This window comes from Leptidea sinapis, chromosome 45 (genome assembly GCF_905404315.1).
Source record: "Leptidea sinapis chromosome 45, ilLepSina1.1, whole genome shotgun sequence".
In the NCBI taxonomy this organism is placed as follows: Eukaryota; Metazoa; Arthropoda; class Insecta; order Lepidoptera; family Pieridae; genus Leptidea; species Leptidea sinapis.
Window position 1 is genome coordinate 1,738,650 of NC_066309.1, and position 23,881 is coordinate 1,762,530.

Here is a 23,881-nt window from a genome sequence, read left to right on the forward strand (position 1 = left end):
GAATCCCACCTTAGCACGACACGCCACAAGTTAGGATATCATCCTCACCATCTGGATGTGTGGCGGTCCTCCACAGTGCGGTTTTCAAGGAGCTTTCTTCCACGTACTACAAAGCTGTGAAATTAACTTACTTATGCGGTGTTTCCGGGACGATACGACATGGGTACTTAAAAAAAGCGCGTACATTTCCTTAAAGGCCGGCAACGCTTCTGAGATTCCTCTGGTGTTGCAAGAGAATGTGGGCGGCGGTGATCACTTAACACCAGGTGACCCGTACGCTCGTTGGCCTCCTTTTCCATAAAAATAAATAAATATTGGAAGTAACAACTAAACTGCATTCACTTGTCACAACCTGAGAGTTGAACAAGACATACCAAAATCTCGGTCGATGCCTCTCTCGGAGGGTTGGCTCAGTTGCTAAGAGCGCTCAGACGGAACCCGAGAGGCGCGGATTCGAGTCCCGCATCGTCCATAAATTTTGATAGAAATTAAATTTGTGCATTTACTTATCAACTTGTTTCTGTTTGGTAATCGTTGTTGGGTTATTGTTTATAGAACAATTTCGCATAATTATCTTAAACTTACTGAATTTCAAACTTGAACTGAGGTATCGATGTGCTTCTCCCCCGGGAACTAATGAGAATTTCCAGATCAAATATACCTACTGTTCATCTGTGACCCAAATAAATTCCTTTTATGCCTTTTAGGGACCTATGGTCTAGTCCAAATAAAATTAATGTGTTAAATATTTATAATTTTAAGTATTTGTCAACTCCAACTGTAGGAAAAGAAACTACAGATCTTCTGCTTTTATTTGAAATTGTTATGATCAGCGAGGGGTTCAATTTCAAGGATTATTGAAACACTTAATACTAACAACTTTGAAAAAAAAAAGAGAATACAGTTTTTTGTGGTCATTAACATGTCCACAACCCAGTGTGGTTCTTGCTTGTCTTTGAATTTTGGCACAGCTGGTACTTCAATGATGTTTTCTGTTCAAATATACAATTAAAAGTAAACTTTAAGTGGTTTTTGTAACAGTTACCTATTTACAACCTATGTTCAACTAATTTCCTCTTCATGTTATTAATATATAAATAGCATAAAGTTTCCGTTATTTAACACAAAGTATTACAAGACCAAATTGAAAATCACAATAACATAATTGAACATCACAAAACTCATGTAAGCTACAAGTTGTATCAAACATTAAGTAGTTTTGATTGATTCCGACAGACGATTACTATGTAGGAAGTATGGACGGGGCTTTTTATTTCAATAGCACGCTGCGTTAGTTAATTTTATCATTGATCGACGGACAACATAATGTTCTAAGACGATAAGAGCCGACAGAACAAGATGCACATGTTATAAAGAAATGACCTTTGCTCTTATAAAACGTTGCTGCAACACATATAGCGGTATTTTGATGTGGCTCTCTGTTTTTGGGTTTTGTTTAAGTGCTATTTGCGTTATTATAACTTAAATTGTTAAAAAAAAATACGCTTTAAACGTAGAATATTGTTTTTAAATATGTAGAGTTCGTTCTAAAGCAATATAAATATTATCGTATATATAAAATTCTCATGTAGCGGTGTTTGTTACCAAACTTCTCCGAAACGGCTGAACGGTAGGTCTGAGAATCGGCCATCATCTATTTTTCGTACCCAAATTTTACACATAACAGGAGTTAAGCCATCGATATGTAAATCCTCCAGACACACAATTCCATACAATAGTTATGTTGAAGTTATAATTACTATATGAACATCTAGTAATGAAAAATGAGCCTTACTGGTTTAACGGAAGGTCCACCAAAGGACGCCCCTTTGTGTGATAAAATTGTAATTTTAGCCATATTATTATAAGGTGCTAGTGTAGCCTAACGTTAGCTGTATTTCGAACTTACTAAACATAAATAATTGCGCCCCTATTTGTCTTGCTTATTATATAGCCTATATATAGGCCCGTTCCTATATAGGCTATATATAGGCCTATATTATAGAGGCTGCTATCTTGTACATACTTTTGGAGCGTAGTTATAAAGGCAATTTTGATACCAGACTAGTTTTTATTTTTTCAGTTTAGTGGCCTTTGGATGTGGACAAAGTATGATCCAACGTCCTGATAAACCTGTGTGGGAGGTTGTCGATAACAGAAGCTTGCAAGACATGTTCCCGGGCAGCTTAGAGGCTGTACAGATTCAGCCGCAGAGGATAAAGCTGTCGTTGAAACCACGTATGTCCATAATATTTTTTTTTTAAATTTTAATGTGTAGTCATTGGTTAATAATAAATTTCCTACCGAAATGCTAAATGCATAAAATAATGTAGGGGTATTCTTGAATATGGCAAGTGGTAATACAAATTTGAGATACGAACAAACTCATAATATATATTAGTTGTATATACATTATGCAATAAATAATAATAATAATACCTAAGAAGGGCAATATAATCATTGGTAGGTACAAAAATTATAAAAATATGGTCCGTTTTATTAACTTTTTGTCTGTTAAATGTGTCAGCCGCCTTAAAGCAGCTCATTCAACTTATATTTAGTGATCAATAAAGTGATGAGAGGACTAATATATTCATCCGAGAGTAAGTGTAAGCTCTGTTTATTGCAATGTATTACTCAGGATTTTTGTGAACCCAAAATCCTTACCAACTACGCGACTGGGTTTGTTACTCGTGTTACTTTTCTTTTTCTATTCTAGCTACCCCAAAGAACTCACAGGTTAATTTATCACATTTCATTTGACGACATCGACTTTATAAATTATTTATTTTAGTTTATTGATATCCTATATTTGAATATATTCTACTTTATTTTATCCTCATGGTAGCTTTACTTATGTGCATACTACTAATAACAAGATAGGGTTCAGATCACCATTTATAATTGGATTGTTAGTTATTTTATTTTATTATACGTAATTGAATGAGTGTGTGTTGCCAGTGGTGACGTACGTGTGATCGCTAAGTATGGGCCTAGATGCAATGGAGAGGGGCTATGCTTGGAGTTTCCCCGCGAGATCAAATCAAAATGAGGAGATGATGAGGAGATCCGTAGGAGAACCAAAGTCACCGAGATAGCCATAATCATTGCAAAACTGAAGTGGCAGTAGGCAAGGCATATAGTTCAGGACAGTAAAGTCCAAGAAATGGCGACCATGTACCGGAAGACAGAGTGTTGGTAGGCCTCCCACAAGATGGACCTACGATCTGGTTGAGATCGCCGGGATGCATTGGATGAGGATAGCGCAGGAGCGATCATCGTGGATATCTTTAGGGGAGGCATTTATCCAGCAGTGGACGTCTTCCGGCTGATGATGATGAATTGAATGAGGTCTATGAAGACCTATCACAATTAATTATTTTTAAGGAAGCAGACCAAATTATTTAATGCGATCTATTCTAAAAACTTATTCGCAGCCAATTTACAGCACACAACTCTTTTTCAGGTGAGACAAGAAAAATAAAATTTTCCTATCGGCCAGCAAAGAATTATCCCCTAGATTTATACTATTTGATGGATCTAACTTGGTCGATGAAAGACGATAAAGAAACACTTGTATCTCTCAGAAATGATTTACCTGAGATGCTCAAGAACTTAACTGATAACTTCAGGTGGGTGAATGTTTAATTTTCCTCATAGATAAGTTGCAGTAGGCTGAACTTTCAGCAACTTCAATGAAATTTTATTTTAAAGGCCGCCAACTTTTTCAAAACTTTGTATTATTTTTCAAAATGATGGGAGTGGGTCGTCCGTGGTAAATGCAACGCGGGAAGAGCACAGTAGCGTTGCGGGCTTTTGCTCTGTAGAGTTTTAGAATTTTCATAATATTTATTTGTGATCGAACTTAAATACACAAGCAGTTTAATCTTAGTGCAGGCGTGCGTCTGTGATACAGCCTGTCCATTTTCAATGCCTCTTATTTGCTTCTGCATCGATTTTTGCTGCATTTCTGGTTAAGACGTCGGTAGAAGGATTTCCTAGTAAGCTAACTGCTGATCTAAATCATCGGCCAGTTTATTCTACTTTGCGTAACTTAGGTATTTACTTACGAGCTGTTCGAGCTGTATGGTTATTAGACGAAGAAAATCACAAAGATCTAAATTTATTTTTATTTATTTATTAAGCTTATATACTAAAAATTTGTGTATACCATAAACATAACCATAAAATATCCATAAATTAAATATAACGTTAACGTCTACTTCTTGGTTAACCTTAAGGTATAATTTCTGAGCGGTACTACAATTACACTTGTCACTTTGAGATAAAAGATTAGCCTAGAAATGTAACTAGCTACGACGCCTTCCAAACTGAAACACAATAATGCTTGTATAATACTGTTTGTTTTACGGCTATTGACGTACAATAAACAACTAGACTCCCAATCACCTATTAAAAGGTCGTCAAAAGATGTCCGAGCGGCGTTTTATATACGTATATACATTAACTTAAACAGATAACATTAAAACATTCATTCAAATAAACACCTTCAAAATCTATTGAATAGATACGCTCATTAGAAGCTCTGACGTGAACACGATGGCTCGTGTGTGTGAACAATTGAAATGTAATTATTAAGCAAAATGATTACTTACACAATTTTGTTAATTTAAAAGGGGTATTTGACCTGAAGACACTCTATCGTTTATAAATGGATATGCTGTTATTTGGACAGTTTTTCCCTGAACACTTTGTCGTTGCGTGGCGTAGTATTCGAAGCGCGGTACAACTGAACGAAAACTCTGCCTAATAGACGCATAGGCAGAGTTTTGCTTTAGGCAATTTTTGAGCGTGATGGTCGGTCTAGTTGTTCATTTTATGTCAATGTTTACGGCGCAAAAAGACGCCCAGTTCTCCGGCATCTTATGTAAAGAACATTGCACTGGTGCGACGGTGAAATAGGACGGAAGCAATCAGGTGAAACAGCTCTTCGGGACGTTCACCGTGAAAGAGAACACATAAAACGAAGCAGTAATGAACTTCTTAACGGCAGATAAAGAAGCCTCTCACTAGTAAATACTTCAATTAGATATTAACTTTATAATCACAACATTATTATGATTTGGTCACAGTCTATAACAATTTTTTGTTCTATCAACTTACTAATAACACAGACCACAGAGTATCAATACATACCTACATATAACTTAAGTATAATAATGTCCCGTTTAACATTCAAGGTGCGAAATCAAAACTAGGTTAATTCAGTAGTTACACGCAATCATTGCGTATAGCCAAAAGATAGTATCAAAGCTATTAAAACAGAATTCATTACGAGAAATTGTACTGCAACTTATAGAATCATGAGCAAAGCCTACTGTTATTTTTGCATATTATTGTTTTAATAATTTTTTTATTTTAATTTGGACTAGCTTTCTATTTTAAACAATTAACTTTTAATTGATTATGTATGTTATTAAAATACTGTCGAAACATTTTATCATTATTAATTTTTTTATAATATTTGTTTATTATGTTTATTCATATTTCAAACAATATTAATTTTGATATTTCTCTTTTTTTTAATGAAAATAAGGGACGAGTCGAGCAGGACGTTCAGCTGAGGGTAATTAATACGCCCTGCCCATTACAATACAGTGCCACTTAGGATTCTTGAAAAACCCCAAAAATTCTGAGAGGCACTACAACTGCTCTCGTCACCTTGAGACATAAGATGTTAAGTCTCATTTGTTCAGTCATTTCACTAGCTAGAGCGCCCTTCAGACCGAAACACATTACTGCTTCACGGCAGAAATAGGCGCCGTTGTGGTACCCATAATATAGCCGGCATCCTGTGCAAAGGAGCCTCGCACTGGTAAGCCTCTCTCTGTTAAAGTACAGCATCAATGACTTTGCATCATAATATTTCAGATTAGGCTTCGGTAGTTTTGCCGAGAAGCCAGTAATGCCGTTTATTAGTGTAGATCCTGGTCGAAAGGCGAATCCGTGTACAGTTGAAGAAGAAGATTGCGAAGCGACCTACAGTTACAAGCATCATCTCACATTAACTCATCAGGTTTGAGTTCAATTGAATCATTTAGCTTTTCAGGATATAAGCGAAATGGTTCGAGCTTATGCAAAGATTGAATCATTTAACCGTTAACCCCTGGGTTTTATCCCCGTAAAACAATTTTTTAAGAAACGAGGGGAATAGTTTCTGTGTTTAAATTTTGTAATTAAGAGGTTGATGAAAGTGCTAGAAATGTATAAATACAAACAGGACAGAAACCTACAATGCTATATATAATAGTTCAGGCTATGCAAGTTGGGTTTTAGGGGTTTGTTTTTATGTCCAATACTGCCGATTATATAAATAAAATAGAAAATTATAACCTGGTACGCAATAATGTATATATCAGCGCAAAAACTACAACACACCTATTATAAAAACGAGAATAATTTAGTTTAACTAATTTTAGTTAAAATTAGTTCATAAATTACATTGTGATGTGAAATTATTGTAAAAACAACATGAATGTAAAACACGAGCACGTGCGCCGAGTCCTATAAATACAGCCGCACGGTCGACACTCGAGTCAGTCGTGCTCGGGCTGTCGTACGGTACGGACCTCTCTGGGACGTCGTAACGCTGCTCGTTGAATAAACGAAAGTAATAAAATACTTACTCGTGTAGTTTTCTTTGGAAGAACCAATGAGTGATCTTCAGCAAGATAGCAATTGTGATGTCAACAGTAATGAGGTCACACCTTTTAAAAACAATACAGACGTTCTTTCCTCGTCATATATGTCTGCTTATGTGATCTAGAAGGAAAGGGGAGGATTTTTTTTTATGATTTCGTTTATTTACACATCGTAAGCATGTGTATGTTCAGTGGATATATAAAATAATAGACACTCGCCTCGACTTAGTTCAGCCAGAATTGGTTGACTAAGAAGTAAAAAATGAACCGTCTTGCTCGTTTTAACAATATTATCATTGAATAAAAATTTACGTAAGAATTTTATTTTTGAAATGGAAACACCTTAAGAGTTGACCACTTTTCTTGGGATGGGTATAAAATGTAAAACTCGCGTGAGACACGTGCCTGATCGAAAATTAAGAAGTTCGTAAGACAGTCGTTGAAATTATGGATGAAAGTTGATTTCTGCGAGATAAACTTTTTTATGTAAGATAATTGTAATAGTTTTGAAGTTTTAAATTTATTATGTAATTTATTTTTTTAAATATTTATGTAAATAACGGATTGCTTGTAACTAATTCTAGTAGGCTTCATAAGATACATACATACAGATACATACTTTAAGGGTAAATGTATACACTTCTATAATAAAGTTCAGCCACTGTTCAGGCATTATCTATAAATAAATTTAAATGTTTTATAAAAAAAATGGCTCTGTCGTAAATCCTATTACTCACTCCACTGCTGAATATCTAAATGATCGGACAACCTGGGACTAGATTGTGATTATTTTATAGCGATAGAAATTATTGTACAGTATTGTATATTTTTATTGAAAAGAGCGCAAAAATTGAATGCTGGGAGAGTTTCTTGCGCCGTTTCTTCTCTCTCAGAGCGCCATTTGTTTCCGAAGCGGTAGTAGTATCTAGTAGTTATTAGAAATGACATTAAAAAGAATTCTAAAGGAATCAATTTTGAGAAAATAAATGCCTTTTTTTTTAATTTTCATTTTTGTGAACGATAGCGCAATATGAGTATTGTATTTAACAACATAAATGCTAGTACTTTTATACTAATAAATAAAGCAACTCGTGCAAAATTATTCACTAACCATTCCAAAATACTCAATAATGCACAACGTTAATGTTCAAGTTTTCACTTCTGCCGGTACTCACGGAGTGCAAGCCGTTTTTTTAAATGAGATAATGTCTTGTCTAAGGTTCAAGACGATCACCTGATGATAATTGATACGCCGTGCAACACAGGATTCTTGGAAAACCAAAATTCTAGGCGGTTCCATAATTGCGCTTGTCACACTACCCCAGTAATTTCACTATCTAGAGCGCTGTTCAAACCAATACACGATCTTAGCATATTACTGCTTTATCGAAGAATAGTAAGGCTACTTAGAGGCTAACGTTTCTAGCTCCCAACTGCTAACTGCTGAACAATTCAGTCTATAAGAAAATATTTATGTGTGACAGGTGAATGACTTCATCGAGAGCGTCAACAAAAGTGCGGTGACGGCTAACTTGGACAATGCTGAAGCTCAATTGGATGCCTTGGTACAGGCGATAACTTGCAGAACAGAAGTGGGCTGGGCGCAGCACAGTCGGAAGATCGTTATCCTGTTGTCTGATGGCTTGTTGCATACAGCTGGTGATGGGAAACTAGGTAGGTACAAAATTAAATCAAAAGAAAAGATTTTTTTTCATGTCATAACTGATTTAATGATCCTTTCGACTAATTCATTGTGATCATTGAGAAAGAAGAAGTAAGTAACCGAGAGTAAAATAAAATTGAAATTTGAAAAGCATTATCTTATTTTATGTCCAGTATATGTTCAGATTATGTACCACGGTAGTCTAATAAAGTATATTCATCTATGGCGCGGTTGTCAAAAGTCTTAACTTCCACGTACAACGAAACTATGGGCTTAACTTACTCCTGAGCTCTTTTTGGTCGATATGAGATGGGTTTCTTAAAAAAGCGCGATATTGTAATTCATCTGCATAAGGGTATGGGATCACTTGCCATAATCAAGCGAAGCCGAATGTGATTAGCAGCTTTTTGTGGTCCCATTCCTTAAAAAATTACAATACATATCATACATGATGCATCGAATCTTCAGGCAAAGTTTAGAACAAAAATTTAGATTGAATTAACATTATTGGAAAAAAATATTTTTATTATTAGGTGGTGCTGCTTTGAAAAATGATGAAACTTGTCATCTGGATGAAAACGGATATTATTCTGAAGCAGCAAAGTATGACTATCCTTCGATTGCTCAAGTATATCGCCTCTTAGATAAGTATAAGGTAAATATCATACTTTGTAGAGCGCTTACGCAAATCCATGCTCTTATCGCAAAAGTAAACTTCACCCTACTAGCGTTTCTGTAATACAGTAACACCAATGGTTGTTTTCAAATGTTTACTTTTACGCACACTCTTATCATCGTTAACATACCAAATATACTGTGTACATTTTACATATTATGAGGCCACTGTTATTCCAAATCATTGAGGCCATTGCAATTTTAGTCTTGTTATAATATGAGATAGATAGTTATAACGTATATATAATCATTTTTGACGACGAGCGCATGTTATGTTACCAGGGTATCAATAACTCGTTACACACTAAAACTAAGATCCATAGAGCGTTCTTGGACCTTTCTCAGACTTTCATCATTATTATTATCATCATCAGCCGGATGACGTCCACTGCTGGTCAAAGGCCTTCGCCAAAGATTTCCACGACGATCCTGCGCTGCCCTCATCCAACGTATTACGGCGATCTTAACCAGATCGTCGGTCCATCTTGTGCGGGGCCTACCAACACTGCGTCTTACGTACGCCATTCGAGAACTTTACTGCCCCAACGACCATCTGTCCGTCGAACTATGTGCCCGGCCCACTGCCACTTCAGTTTTGCAATCATTTGGACTATGTCGATAATTTTGGTTCTCCTACGGATCTCCTCATTTCTGATTCGATCTCGCAGGGAAACTCCGAGCAACTCAGACTTTACTTACGTAAAACTTAGCTGAGTGTAAGCTTGGTATAATATTTGATTACGTTCTTATAGTCATTTCACAACTGAAGTTATGCTGAGCTTAATTTAGATTAACAACCTAATGCAAAATTCAAGTTCGCTAAGCTAAGTTTTACGTAAGTAAAGTCTGAGCAAAGTCTAAATACGCTCTACTGATCAGCCTTTATTCATGACCAATAAGTTTCTAGCGGTATTGCTTGTTCAATATTGCAACAAATGTACACTTTCACCTTCAGTTACTGAATGAATAAATGATTGAAATGGGCCTATATATAATGTATCCCTTAGGATTATTTTCTAATGATGTCAAACAGTGTCATCTATCTATATATATAAAAGAGAATGTATGTTTGTATGTTCCCTAATAAATCCTAAACTATTCGACCGATCTCAATGAAATCTTTTGTAATAGATTCGTTGAAGATCAATGAAGGTTTACATAAATATAATTTATATGGCAAAACAACGTTTGCCAGGTCAGCCAGTAAATAATAAACAAGTAAACAGGTTGTTTATGTAACAGCAAATTATGTCAAACTCGTCATTAATACGTCACAGATAAGGTCTTGATTCCTTTACGCCGAGAGGGAACTCTTTGACTCTCGTGTTTTGCTTTGTTAGCTTTATTTATATTGTTTCGACATGACCTTACCTTTTTATATATTTTTATAATATATTTATTATATATTTTTAAGATCCCTATAGTCGATTGGTCAGTGACCCTGACTACTAATTAACTGAATTCCATTACCACTATGATATATTAGATGCAACAGCACATTATAAATGTATATGTAATTACTGCAATAGTTATTAAACAAAACTGTGTGTTAAAAATAAGGGCCAGCAATTTTCTTGTTTGTTCTTCTCACAGGGTTTATCTTAAAACTATGACGTCTAGATATCAACACAAAACTAATTTTATTCGATAGTTTATTAGTATTTATAAATTTTTTGCTTCGGTTTTATGAATACATTTAGTGAATTATTTTATAGCATTTCTTTTCGTAATAAACCTAACGCGACGCCTTGGTTGCATGTTCGCTCATACCAACTGGTTATATTTTGAAAATACTATGTGTAATAGTTCCATCTAATAGTGATGTCATCTATATTCATTTACTATAACAATTTCAGGTGAACGTAATATTTGCTGTAACAGAAAGCGTAAAAGACCACTACGACAGCTTGCATCAACTCCTCAGCGATTTCACATACATCGCGCGGCTCGAGAGCGATAGTTCAAACATATTGAAACTAGTGAAAATGGGTTACGAAGACATTGTGAGTGTCGTCGACTTCGAAGATGACGCCAATTTGGGCCCCGTGAAGGTCAAGTACTTTACCGATTGTGGAGTGAAAGGTGGTCAGTTGATTGAGACTCATCGGTGCGCCGGCGTCGAGTACGGCATGACCCTTCGTTACGAGGCCCATCTTACGTTGGAATCTTGTCCCGAATACAAAAAGGTTGGTATTTGATTGATTGTTGGTATTTATCTATTCTGAGATCGATATATTCACTTTGAGCATTAATTTAATGGAGATGATGATTTGGTCGCTCATAAAGACTGGATTAAAGCCGATTAACTGCACATAGCGACATAGACAAAATAATCATATCTAATAGTGTTAGTTAGTTTTGATGTATTAATTAGTGTCATCAAATCATCAGTATGAAAAATAGTTCCAAAAAAGTTAGAAATTGTGTTCAAACGAGCTTTTGCCAGCCTTTCTTTGCACAGGACGACAGGCAAGGTTACCATTTGGTAATTTGAAAAATCCTGACAAACAGTTTGTCATTTCTATAAAAGTCCGGACATTTTTGTTGATCTCGTTTAGGTAGATTTCATGTCTCGTAAAGACTTATATGATAATAGTTAATATGTAGTTTTATTACTATATTCCACCCACTTTAAAATAAAACCCGGACAAGAGAGCTGGACTTATCCGGACTAGAGTCTAAAACTCCGGACATATCCGGATTCATCCGGTCGGATGGTAACCTAGCCACCGGAGTCAAGACCACAGCGGCGTCTTTTTCTGCTGTGAAGAAGAAATATGTTTCGAATCTAATTCCAAAAATATCAATAATCGTAACTAGAATTAGATTAGTTAATTAGATTGTATAAAAATACGCAATTATTTTTATACTTTTTAGTACATATTATATCTATTATTTTGAAATAGTGTTTTTGAAGTTGGTTGTTTTTTTGTTAAAATATTTTTTATTTTTTGATTTGAAGTACACTAACTAACAATTTAGCTAAATATGTGTAGATATACAAAAATCTTCAATACAGCAATGAACGTAAGTGCTTTGCAATTTGATTACAGACAGTTAAAAATTCTGCCACAGATCGCACCCTTACTGTAAGTCGTTAAGGAGTCCCATTGATCATCATATTCGACTACGACAATTACTTGACCATAACTATGTTATGGTAGATGACTTAAATATCCGGATAGCATAAAAAAGATTCGGCCGAGTATCGTTTATTTGCTCCTAAGAATTGAAGAGTTCCGTTACTTTGTCATGGATTCCGTAATACAAACTCTCACGTAACTATCTTTGAAGTATATCCCTTCCAATAAAAAAAGAATCATCGAAATCGGTTGGCGCGATATTCATAAATTTATCATCCACTTTGCTATACGTATGTATAGCAAATTTAAGACTTTTGTGGTTTTCTCATGCATGCCATTGTCAGATCTGGACCAAATTACAATACCACACGGGAAGCACCAGCTTTCAAATAAAAAAAAAAGAATTATTAAAATCAGTTCACCCAGTCGAAAATTTTGAGGTAACAAACATAAAAAAAAAACATACCGGCGAATTGAGAAACCTCCGCCTTTTTGGAAGTCGGTTAAAAAGACGACTTGGCAAGAAAATTATTAATTAGTTATTTTTTAATTGCCAAATATTTACTTTTTCAGTTCCTATTTACACTAAACTAGTAGCTGCCCGTTGCATTCGCAACTAAAGGTTTTATCTCAATAAAATGTTTAATATGAGAATAATCATTAACAGAGAGAGTTGTCATACCGAAACATGCAGGGCAAGCCTGTCAGCCATTAAGTTGGCATAGTGACATCCCATTCGCGCCAAGAAAGGCAAGATATTAGTGGGATGGCCACGTAATATTATTTATAAAAAAAAAGGATTGCTGTACTTTTAAAAAGAAACAGCTTTTAACTAAAATGTTTACGCGGCACTTATACGAGAAAACAAAATATTTTTTTTTCCTTTTTTTTTGGAGTAGGTAGTGTACAAAACGACTGGATTGATTTTAAGATGAATTATAGCTGTCAAATATCTAATGATTTAAGGACTTTCTTTTATTTTAGAATTTGTTATCACGTTTCCGCAGGAATAGTATTAGAAATAAGTAAGTCAGTGTCTTTATAACAGTACATATAAGAGATAAAAGACAGCTTCTGGAAACCGAACCCAACAGATTGAAATACTATTAAAATTTTAGTTTATTGCTAACATTACGAATATCACAGTTCAAAAAATTTGCTATTGTACCTATGCATATTCAATATTTTACCGAAAATTAATTTAAGTTAGTAAAAACTTTATCAAAGCCTTATATTTTGTAACGCCTGTAAGTATAAACTTATCAAAAATGATTAAAGGAATATTCTTACAAACTATTTCAAAGTAGTTTAAATTCTGAATAATTTAATTCCTTTACCTTTTATCAGTTAAAGGACTGAAATTATTGTTACTTTTATATTATTATGTGTACAACAATTAAAATAAGGACGGCAACGCTCCTGTGATTCCTCTGGTGTTGCAGGACCCATACTTACCCTTTCTTATCTTTCTTCCAAAAAAAAAATTGTTGGATGCAATCAAAGTTGAAAAGACTAAACCACGAGCTTATGAGGTGACAGAAAATAAAAAAGTAAACAAAATACGTTGGTAAGTATCCATACCTACTCTGTGGTAAACTAACTCATATTTTTTAACATTTTGAACAGCTACAGCAGACTATAACGCTATTGGAGAGTCAATTAGGAGAAGATAACTTGAGATTGGAGGTGGAGATCCAGTGTGGCTGTGATTGTGAGAGTGACCTCATCAAAGATATGTCTCTGTCGTGCCCGAACCATTCGCATCTCGTGTGCGGTGTTTGTCAGTGCAATAAAGGATGGTGAGTAAATAAAAAATAAAAATAGCCTTCATTTTTCTACTACAACAATATTTTACATCATACTCTAGTTTGAACTTTATACATATATGATTATTAATTAATTTAATAAGGTAGTATACTAGTTAACTGTAATTTTATTTATATTTAAAAGTAGTAGTCGCTTCTGGAGCGTAGGCCTCTCCTAAATCCTTCCAAACATTTCTTTCTCGTGCCGTCCGCATCCAATGGGATCAGCATCTGTTGTTAAAGATGTCTCTCCATCTCTTACGCGGTCTTTTTTCCTCTCGTAGTGGGTACCACTCTGTTAAGCGCTTCGTCCATCTATTCTTTTCCATCATTTCTGTGCATCTACTATTTTTGTTTTTCTTCTTATTTTTTCATTACTACGTACATATAAGTACAAAGTATTAAAATATATAAGTACACCAGAATACACAGGGATGAAGTGAAACTTGTTTATGACATGTCGTTTTTCTACTAGTTATATCTTCACAGAAATTTGGTAGATAAGGCTCCCTGTAGCTGTAGCTAAAATCCGTATTAAATTAAAGGTATTTTATTATTATAGACATGCATACATTTAGATAAGTCTTTTTACTTTTAAACTAAAATATTATTCTTTAGGTCACTATAAACTACGATAAAAAAAAAACAACAAATATTTCTCCCACAATTACACAGCATATTGACAGTTAGCTGATACCCGCGACTTCGTCCGCGTACATATTACTGAGCACGTAGTGATTATAAAAATTGTTGTTTCTTAAAACTTTATCAACATTAATTTAAATGAAGATAACTAGTATAAAACTTAGAAGACTTAATTGAAATCTGTCTCGTAGATTTTAGGTCATGAAATGAAATGAAAAGCTATATCCTTTTATTTATATAGATTATTAAGAAACCATTCAGACATGATGTTCATTCTGAAGGACCCGGTGTTTGAAATATGTAGTAATAGTTGCTCAAGTTTTTAAAATTTAATTTAGAAAAACTTGAGCAACGATAATATCACTGAACCCCCAAAACATACGAGTATAACAATGTTATAAGGATATACAAAATACAGAAGCAAGAATAAATATGTTTTAATGAAACTGATGCTACATATGCCTTCGATTCATCAAATAATAGCGCATCGCATAACAACTCCATTATTGGAATTTGTAGAGAATATAATGAAGTGTCTGCTGATATTGACACTTTATAAAATGAGCTAGTTTACGTTCCATAATTTTATGTTAAACTTTCTCATTTTGTGTCATTTCTGTTGTGTCCACTTTTCTTTTCTCTACATACAAGCACGGACTAGTAAAAAAATAAGGACTCTGAATCACCTTACATAACAGTGTAGCACTAAAACAAGCCGACTAACGTGTAAATACATAGCCCCACGCACACACTTACACTACTACAGGCCTATAGGCGCCCATTAAGAGAATTTTCATCGTCTGTGACAGATCAGTTTGCGACTCAATATTGTATTTTAAAAATCCGATCCTCGACACTAACCTATGCGAAACATAGCGGCAATAGGCCGCTACTTCACTCCGGTATTCTGCGCGAGTGTGGTAATTAACCCGGACGTGTCTGGCCCGATTGTGCTGACGCCATAAGACGGCAGCGTGACTTTCCCACTTCAAAAAAACCCTTAGTCGCCTCTTACGACATCCATGGGCCTAGGACTCCCCTATTCTTTTTACGCCCCGGGGATGTACACGACAAATCAGGGCATGCACTTCATAGTAATGGGCTGGGCGTATCAATTACCACCAGCTGAACGTCCTGCTCGTCTCGACCCTTATACTTATTATATTTATATCTCATAATTATACTGAAGTTTCATTGACTTTACAGTAAAAAGTATCACAGGCTAATCCACAATATACTAGCGTATAGACAAACAATGCTCGCGAAAGCTCCTTAGTATTTTAAATATTATTGAACTAGCAAACGCACACATTGATAAATCAAAATTGGTCACGAATTTTCGGGCGGGCAATTTATACGCTAGTATATTCAGATAACTAAATGGTCTGAAAGGTGTGTTTTTAACGTTTTAATTAAAACAATACCACCTACCCTTTTAGGCCTATGATGTTCATTACAAAGTTAAGATATAGTCAAAGTCAAACTCAATAATATTTTATTGACATAAAATCGAAAGAGTGCTCGTCAACGTCAATCACCAGAAATACAATTCAAATACATATTTATTATAATTTAATATAATGAAATCCAGTAAAACAATACAAGGCTGAACCATAAAATCCATAAAAAAACAACTATAATACTATTCAATTCCACATTGTAATATCGGTTACGTAATTTTCAATATTGTAATATAATAAAATTTCAGGTCCGGTCCTAAATGTGACTGCTCGATCGAAGACGACGCCGCGTCGACTGCCTTGCTGTCACAGTGCAGGGAGCCAAACTCCACCAGAGCTATCGCGTGTTCTGGGGCTGGTGACTGTCTGTGCGGCAAGTGCCAGTGTGACCGGGGATCCTCTGGCAAGTTCTGCCAGTGTAAGGATTGTGAGCTCAGTATGTAAGTTGGAACAGTATGTATCTAAGTTACTTAGTAATGACAACTACCAGTTTACCAATGGGAGACTCCTTTGCACCGGACGCCGGCTAGATTATGGGTACCACAACGGCGCCTATTTCTGCAGTGAAAAACATTACTGCTAATGTGTACGCATTATTGTGTTTCGGTCTGAAGGGCGCCGTAGCCAGTGAAATTATTGGGCAAATGAGACTTGACAACTTGTCTCAAGGTGACAAGCGGAGTTGTACTGCCTCATAGAGCTTGGGTTTTTCAATAGTCTGGCACTGCATGGTAATGGGCAGGAGTATCAATTACCATCAGCTGAACGTCCTGCTCGTCTCGACCCTTATTTTCATAAAAAGAAACTAAGAGCCCTTGGACCCCAGACCTACGTCATTTTATAAAAGCTGAAAATTTGTCAGCGCATGCTCCCAACACAGGTAAGAACGATGGTCCATTATGGAGTTTGGGTTGCAGTGGCTTTAGCAGGTAAACGGTACCTGCCAAAGCCACGTCGGGCAAGGGGTGGGAACTATCAAAAGTGTCTGGCTAATGGGGAAACATCATCTTCGTATAACCTAAGTATTTTATATAAAAATCAGCTTTTATATTATGATGTAAGTAAAATTATAATTTCGTGACCATTAAAGATGTCTGGCAAGGGGTTTACACGATGGTAAGTGTCTGGCAATTAATAACATGATTTTTAATAATGTTCTGAAGGTAATACCGAAAAATCGCACTTTATACTTTGATGTATTAAGATCGGTATTTTACACACATTTTGTACCGTTTACCTGCCAAATTCCATAATGGACCATCGTTCTTACCTATGTTGGAAGCATGCGCTGACAAACTTTCAGCTTTTATAAAATGACGTAGGTCTGGGGTCCACGGGCTCTTGCTCTATTATTTTAGGCTTGTTAGTTGTTGTGTCTGTTAACGTATAATAAAATGTACTCTGTGCAGTTAACGTCCGAACTCCAGAGCGAGTGCACGTATCGAGGGAAATTGAGTCCCCAAATACTTACGTTTTGCTTCGGTCCTTCTGGACGCGAAGGTCACGTGAGACACGCACGAGAAAATTCGCTCTTCTAGAGCTCTTTTACCGCTATAGGTAGTTAATGTTAATAACGCTTAATTACCTAATGTTAATGACAACATGATTCAATTCAACGTTAACAATAACATGATTGAAAGACTTAAGTGTTTCTCCGATAATCCAACGTTCTTTCAAACGTTTAGCCCAAGAGTAACTTAGTACCTAACGAGTAGTTGTAAGTTATCGGCAGAATATCAATCTACCCTCTTTTTGACTCTTACCGGGTGGAACGTAATTATTGTCACTGCCACCATTTTTATTTTCAATCGCAACTCGATCACAGACACTTCACTTATGGCCAGGAAACATAATTTAGCCCCAAAACCTGCAACAATCAAAACCTAAATTATATTTATTGAAGAAGTCACTCATTCCTAATAAGGCATTATAATACACATTTTACCTTTGAAACTCGAACAGTTTAATTATTTTACTTTATTTATAATGGGTTCGATTTATTATTAATGGTTTGGCGTCACTGACATGCTCATGACTGGCGCACGCGTTAAATAAATAATAAAATAAATAAATATAAATGTATATAAATATTTAGACTCCCTTGGACGAGTGAAATCTCGCGAGTTCAGAATATATCTATCTGTAGCCATACAGCTAACGTATTGTGCAGCATTAGTGCTGTGTATATCGAAATCGAATGGATTTAGTGAAAAATTCAATAGTGTTTTTGTTTGATTAATATATTATTCAAAATAAGTGTGAAAAATAAATTGTTACTAATAATTTCATTGGTTTAAAGATCAAAGTTTTCATTTGTATCGACAGTCTTTAGAACTTATTTTTCCGTGTCTCCCTTAAAGTTGTCCAGAGGTTCTAATATATGTTTATTCCAGTGAGAATGGTCTGGAATGCGGTGGCGTGGGTCGCGGCACGTGCATATGCGGGGAGTGCTCTTGCTCGGAGGGCTGGAGCGGCGCCGCGTGCGACTGTACCGCCGACACGGAGTCCTGCGTGGCTCCTGCGGGCAACCACGTGTGCTCCGGGAACGGCGACTGTGTTTGTGGTAACTGACGATCTAAGTAGTATACCATATGATTCAAAGTCAAATAAACTTTATTCATTCGTTATTATTTTTCATTTTTATTCTTAAGTCATTAAAAACAGACCGTATCTCTATACTTAATACTACTAATCCGTACTATCAGTGAACGTCTTACTCATCACTTTTTATCATAAAGAAAAACAAACTGTATAGATTTATTTATTCATTAATATAATATTGGTTTCCAAGCAACATACCTACATGTAACTTTAAAAATAACATTACATAAGGCCAATCATGATTAACATATAGGACAATTAAATGGATGGCTTGGCATAATTTTATAATGAAAAAGCAGGTTACGTTATGTTACTATCATGATGCAAATGGCAAATACATATCAAAAAGCGTAACTTAGTTGTCAATAATATACCATTTAAATATAATAATTGTAGTTTGATATTGATTAATTATTTAAAAAAATATTTTATGATAATCACTATCATTAAATAATAAAATTATAACGACTGTAAATTAATATAAGTAATTTTATACACAATTGCTTGTGTATAACATGAAGCAGGACGAAGCTGTGGAATGTGTCGGGCAAAAAATATTTGAATTGAAACTATGAGAGACTATGTTCACTATACCGCTTTGAACTTTGGACCATGGATGAGTACAGTCCTGTGTCTTACACAAGACATCAACAATTGTCGTGTGATATTGCACTGAGTTTACGTTCTAGTGGGCATAGAATCACGTTTATGGAAACCACAACGGCGCCTACTTCTACCGTGAACCAGTAATGTGTAAACATTACTGTGTTTCAATCTGAAGGGCGCCGTAGCTAGTGAAATTACTGACTTAACAACTTATGTCTGAAGGTGACGAGCGCAATTGTAGTGCTGCTCAGAATTATTATCAATTACCATCAGCTGAACGTCCTGCTTGTCTCATCCCTTATTTTCATAAAAAAATAATAATAATAGAATATTATGAAAATGGTGTTTATTTTGTTACAAACAATCATCTCTCTCAACAATCAAACTACAATGAATACAATTTAATCAAAAGATGGGAAAGACATTGTTTGATAAAAGCGCAAAGTAAAATTAGGTGAAATGACTCTATTATGACTTGTAGCGATCATAAGACTATACGACAGAACTGAAAACTTCATGTAGAAATAAATCTCCCTTAGTCGACAGCAGCAGACTTTAACCAAACTATGTGACGTACATAGCCGACCGTGACGGTTTATCTAAAGGTTTCATCACATCAAACGATGTTCCTTCTTCTTCCCCAGGTCGTTGTGAGTGTTCGTCCACAGCAGACGGCATCAGATATACCGGAATGTTCTGCGAGACGTGCGCTACTTGTGAGAACCCGCTGTGTGCTAACGCCGAACCATGTGTCCTCTGCCACCTCAGCAATAACTGCTCAGAGACTTGCAGCATCGGAAATGTTAATTATACTGTCAGTGAGAGCTACCGTGAAGGTAAGAGTGTTATAATCTATTTTGACCGGTTGCATCTGTAAATGTTTTAGCCTACACATAACTATAATGTATTAAAATATTACTGGGACCAAATTTGGAAACCCTTACATGGTCCGTACTCGCATGACCTGACCCCAACCACAATACAAGTAATAGAACAGTATAATATTGGGTGACTTCAACTTGGGCTTTGTTGGTTGGTCTCGCAATTTAGATGGTGATTCATGCAGTGCATCTAATTATAGTTCACTACAGGTTATAGCACTCACTGACTTCATGGCACTAAATAATATTATGCAAATGAACCCCGTTCCTAACGAGGATAGCAGAGTTCTGGATCTTGTTCTAACTAATTGTGTTACTTTGGAAGTTTGAAACTCCTTAAATATTATGAGTAAAATTGATCTAAAGCATCCTCGCTTATTAATTACTGTACCAGAACTAATACGACACTTTCTTAAACTTTTTAAAGCGAACTATGATCTAATCTTAGCTCATCCGAAGGAAATTAATTGGTCACAACAGTTCGATAAGTGTCAAAACGTTAACGAGATGACAACTGTATTTGTATTTTGAAATATATACCTACGTCTGGGCAAACCGCTAGGGTTGGTACCTATATACAAAAAGAATGACAACGCGGACGTCTCGGCGCATCTAATTTAACTCGGACAACGATCAGTCTCGGTGGCGTATTGCGTACCACTCAATAGTTTTGTCTCCCCAAGATTGCGTTGATTCAGGCGCTCTAGCATGAAGTTAAAATACTGTTCTATTACTGTATTTTAAAGATATAAAATATTTCTTCGCTAGAAGCAATAGAAAATGCACATTGCACTCACAGAGTTTGTTGTGTCTAAGGCACCAGAATTTTATCGAACTAACCTTTTATGAGATGGCAGAAATGTATAGATAAGTAGGGTACTAGCTAACTTATTAATACTTTAAATATATATTGAGATTTATTTATTTATTTATTTAATAGGTACACACAACAGAATTACAACAAATACATAATAAAAAAAATAAACTATCAGCTAAATACAAGATAGGCTGCAACTCCACGAGGGTGTGTACTGAGCATGTTTAGCATAAATTAATAACTATGCAAATACAACAGTAATAGCGATTTTAAAACTAACTTTAGGTAATGTAGAATTAAAAAAGTAGTGTATTATAAAAGAAAAAGATAGAGAAAATATATATTTGAACAAATAGAAGTGAATAATTATGGTAGTTATATTAAGATCCTTTTTTAAAAATTTAAACTAATTAAGGAATTTATATAAACTAGATTTCCATTTACAAACAGATGAACTGTGGATGTCAGGTACTTCACTGATTTCGAGTAGTAGTGCATTGTATTGACGACAAATTCTATAGATAGGCTTATGGAAGGACACGTTATTATTGCAGAACGGAATGATAAAAGGCTGTTCATGTCTTGAAGACCGATTGGGAACTCTTAGATGAATATTCGACAAGAGGGAAGTAGAAATTGTGCCATCGAGTATTTTGTATAAAGTCGTTGTCGTCGACTAGTTGTAGTCGACTCTCGAGGCTCAGTAACTTAAGTGAGATAGCCTTTCCTCATATGTAGTCAGCTTTTTAGACCAAACCTAATCGTCAATACGCGAAGAAGACGTCTTTGAATAGACTCAAGCATATCAGTATACGTATTATATTGAGGTGACCAGACAATGGAGGCGTACTCGAATTGGCTCAGGATTAGCGACTTATAGAGTAACAGTCAACTATTTGGTGACTTGAATTCTTTAGTAGCTCTGCATATGAAGCCAGATAGCTTATTACATTTCTTGGCTATTGCTTCATAGTGATATTTAAAGTTAGTTTCGAGTCAAAAGCAATACCTAGATCCCGTAAAACAAACTTCCGCTCAAGTGGTTTATTATCAATTTTATAGTCAAACAAAATTGGGTTTTTAATACGAGTGAAAGATATAATGGAGCATTTTTTATACTCAAATTCATACTATTAGCACTACACCAATCGAGTAGAGTATCAAGATCCAATTGTAGATCAATATAGTCACTAACAGTTTTAATTCGACTAAAAATTTTAAGGTCATCCGCATAAAGTAGGGAAACATTTCTTAGCCTAGGAATCAGATCATTAATATATATAATAAACATCAATGGGCCAAGATGGGATCCCTGAGGAACGCCGGATATTATAGAGACTCGTCGTGAGTAGAATCCCTTTAGAGCTACTAATTGACTACGATTGGATATATAAGATTTTATCCAACGTAAGAGGCAACCATGCAGACCCATAGTCTCCAATTTACAGGCCAATATTCTATGATTTACTCTATCAAAAGCCTTTTGGAAGTCAGTATAGATAGAGTCAACTTGACCATGATCGTTGAAAGCTCTACAAATAAAGTCTGTATACTCCATCAAGTTATTGGCGGTTGACCTTCCTTTTAAGAAACCGTGTTGCTTCTGAGTAATATGCGGGATAAAGTGGTGGTATAGGTTGTCGTAAACTAAGGACTCCAATATTTTGGCAAAACTGGATAAGATGCTTATAGGCCTATAATTAGTACAGTCGCTAGGGTCATCCGATTTGTGTATTGGTATGATGTGTGCTTCTTTCCAAGCATGAGGAAAAACACCAGTTTGTATAGATTTGTTAAAAATCAAGTAAAGAGGGTCTATCAGAGCCTCTGAGCAATGCTTAATAAAGTAGGGAGGAATGCTATCTGGCCCAGCTCCTTTGTTAGGATCCAATGCATTGAGTTTCTTTAAAAATAACCTCTTTAGATATGTGCACTGAAAATAGAGGATAATTAATAGTAGGCTGACTTGATAAAGAATCGTTCATGTGCCTATCTGGTTCAAAAACTGATGAAAAATACTCGGAGAAGAGTTCGGCTGCGGCTTCACCACCAGTTGCAATTTTGTCACCAAACTTAATGGTCGCGGGGATTGACGGTCCAAGTCTTTTACTTTTAATATAAGAAAAGATAGTAATAAATATAATATTGTATAAATATAATATATAATAATAAAAATAGTTTGGTTGAATTATTAAGCGACTCTTCCACACTTAAAAGGAATGAGTTATAACAAGCCTTAATCAGAGCCATTGGTTTTTTTATATTTTTTATGGATACGATTTTTCTCTTCTATACAGGCTTTCAAAGATTCTGAAAACCAAATAGGATAGTTCAATCGACCAATTCGCTTATATTTTGTGTTTCTTTTTATTGTGTCGTTAAGTATTTCATAAAAACATTTAACACTCAAGTTGACATCACTATGGCTTAAAATACTGTCCCATGTGTTATTATTAAGTTGTAGTATACACCTTTTTGTGTCACATTTACGAAAGTTAGGCACCATCATAGATTTGTTTTGTATATTTTTAATATTGGATTCAATAGACACATCGATCTCAATGGCTGGGTGGTGTCGGTCGGGCACACATAATGGGGAACTCTCAGATAAAGATACGTCTGTCAGATCTGTCATAAAAAGGTCAAGAGTACGATTATTTGAATTGCGAACATAATTATATTGCGACAGGCCACCCACCTCCAGTAGATCAATAAGTAGCGAAGATTTGGTATCGTAGGCTTTACTAGGGCACAGACGAGGAATGGAAATGTTATCGCACGACCATGTAATACCAGGCACATTAAAATCACCGAGAATAATAGTTTAAATAAAAAATAATTGATATAATTTACCTTATACACACATCTTATTTCTTAGTACACGTATATACTTCGTAGTGATTGGAATATGCTTATGATTCTCTCTCTGCTCTGTAAATAATGTTTATATTATAAACCTATGGAAGACCGGAGTCTTCTAACA

The 23,881-nt window shown here is 35.4% G+C and overlaps 1 protein-coding gene across 1 annotated transcript in view; it reads left to right on the forward strand.

The window, feature by feature from the left end:
- The window catches only part of LOC126977456 (integrin beta-nu), a 52,790-nt gene that overhangs the window by 25,835 nt on the left and 3,074 nt on the right, over positions 1-23,881 (forward strand). Inside the window, exons 3-12 of the mRNA XM_050826257.1 lie at positions 2,084-2,238; positions 3,467-3,632; positions 5,893-6,037; positions 8,147-8,336; positions 8,859-8,980; positions 10,857-11,186; positions 13,710-13,882; positions 16,242-16,433; positions 18,387-18,556; positions 19,845-20,036. Coding sequence (XP_050682214.1) covers positions 2,084-2,238; positions 3,467-3,632; positions 5,893-6,037; positions 8,147-8,336; positions 8,859-8,980; positions 10,857-11,186; positions 13,710-13,882; positions 16,242-16,433; positions 18,387-18,556; positions 19,845-20,036 — 1,835 coding nt within the window. The remainder of the gene's footprint in view (positions 1-2,083; positions 2,239-3,466; positions 3,633-5,892; positions 6,038-8,146; positions 8,337-8,858; positions 8,981-10,856; positions 11,187-13,709; positions 13,883-16,241; positions 16,434-18,386; positions 18,557-19,844; positions 20,037-23,881) is intronic.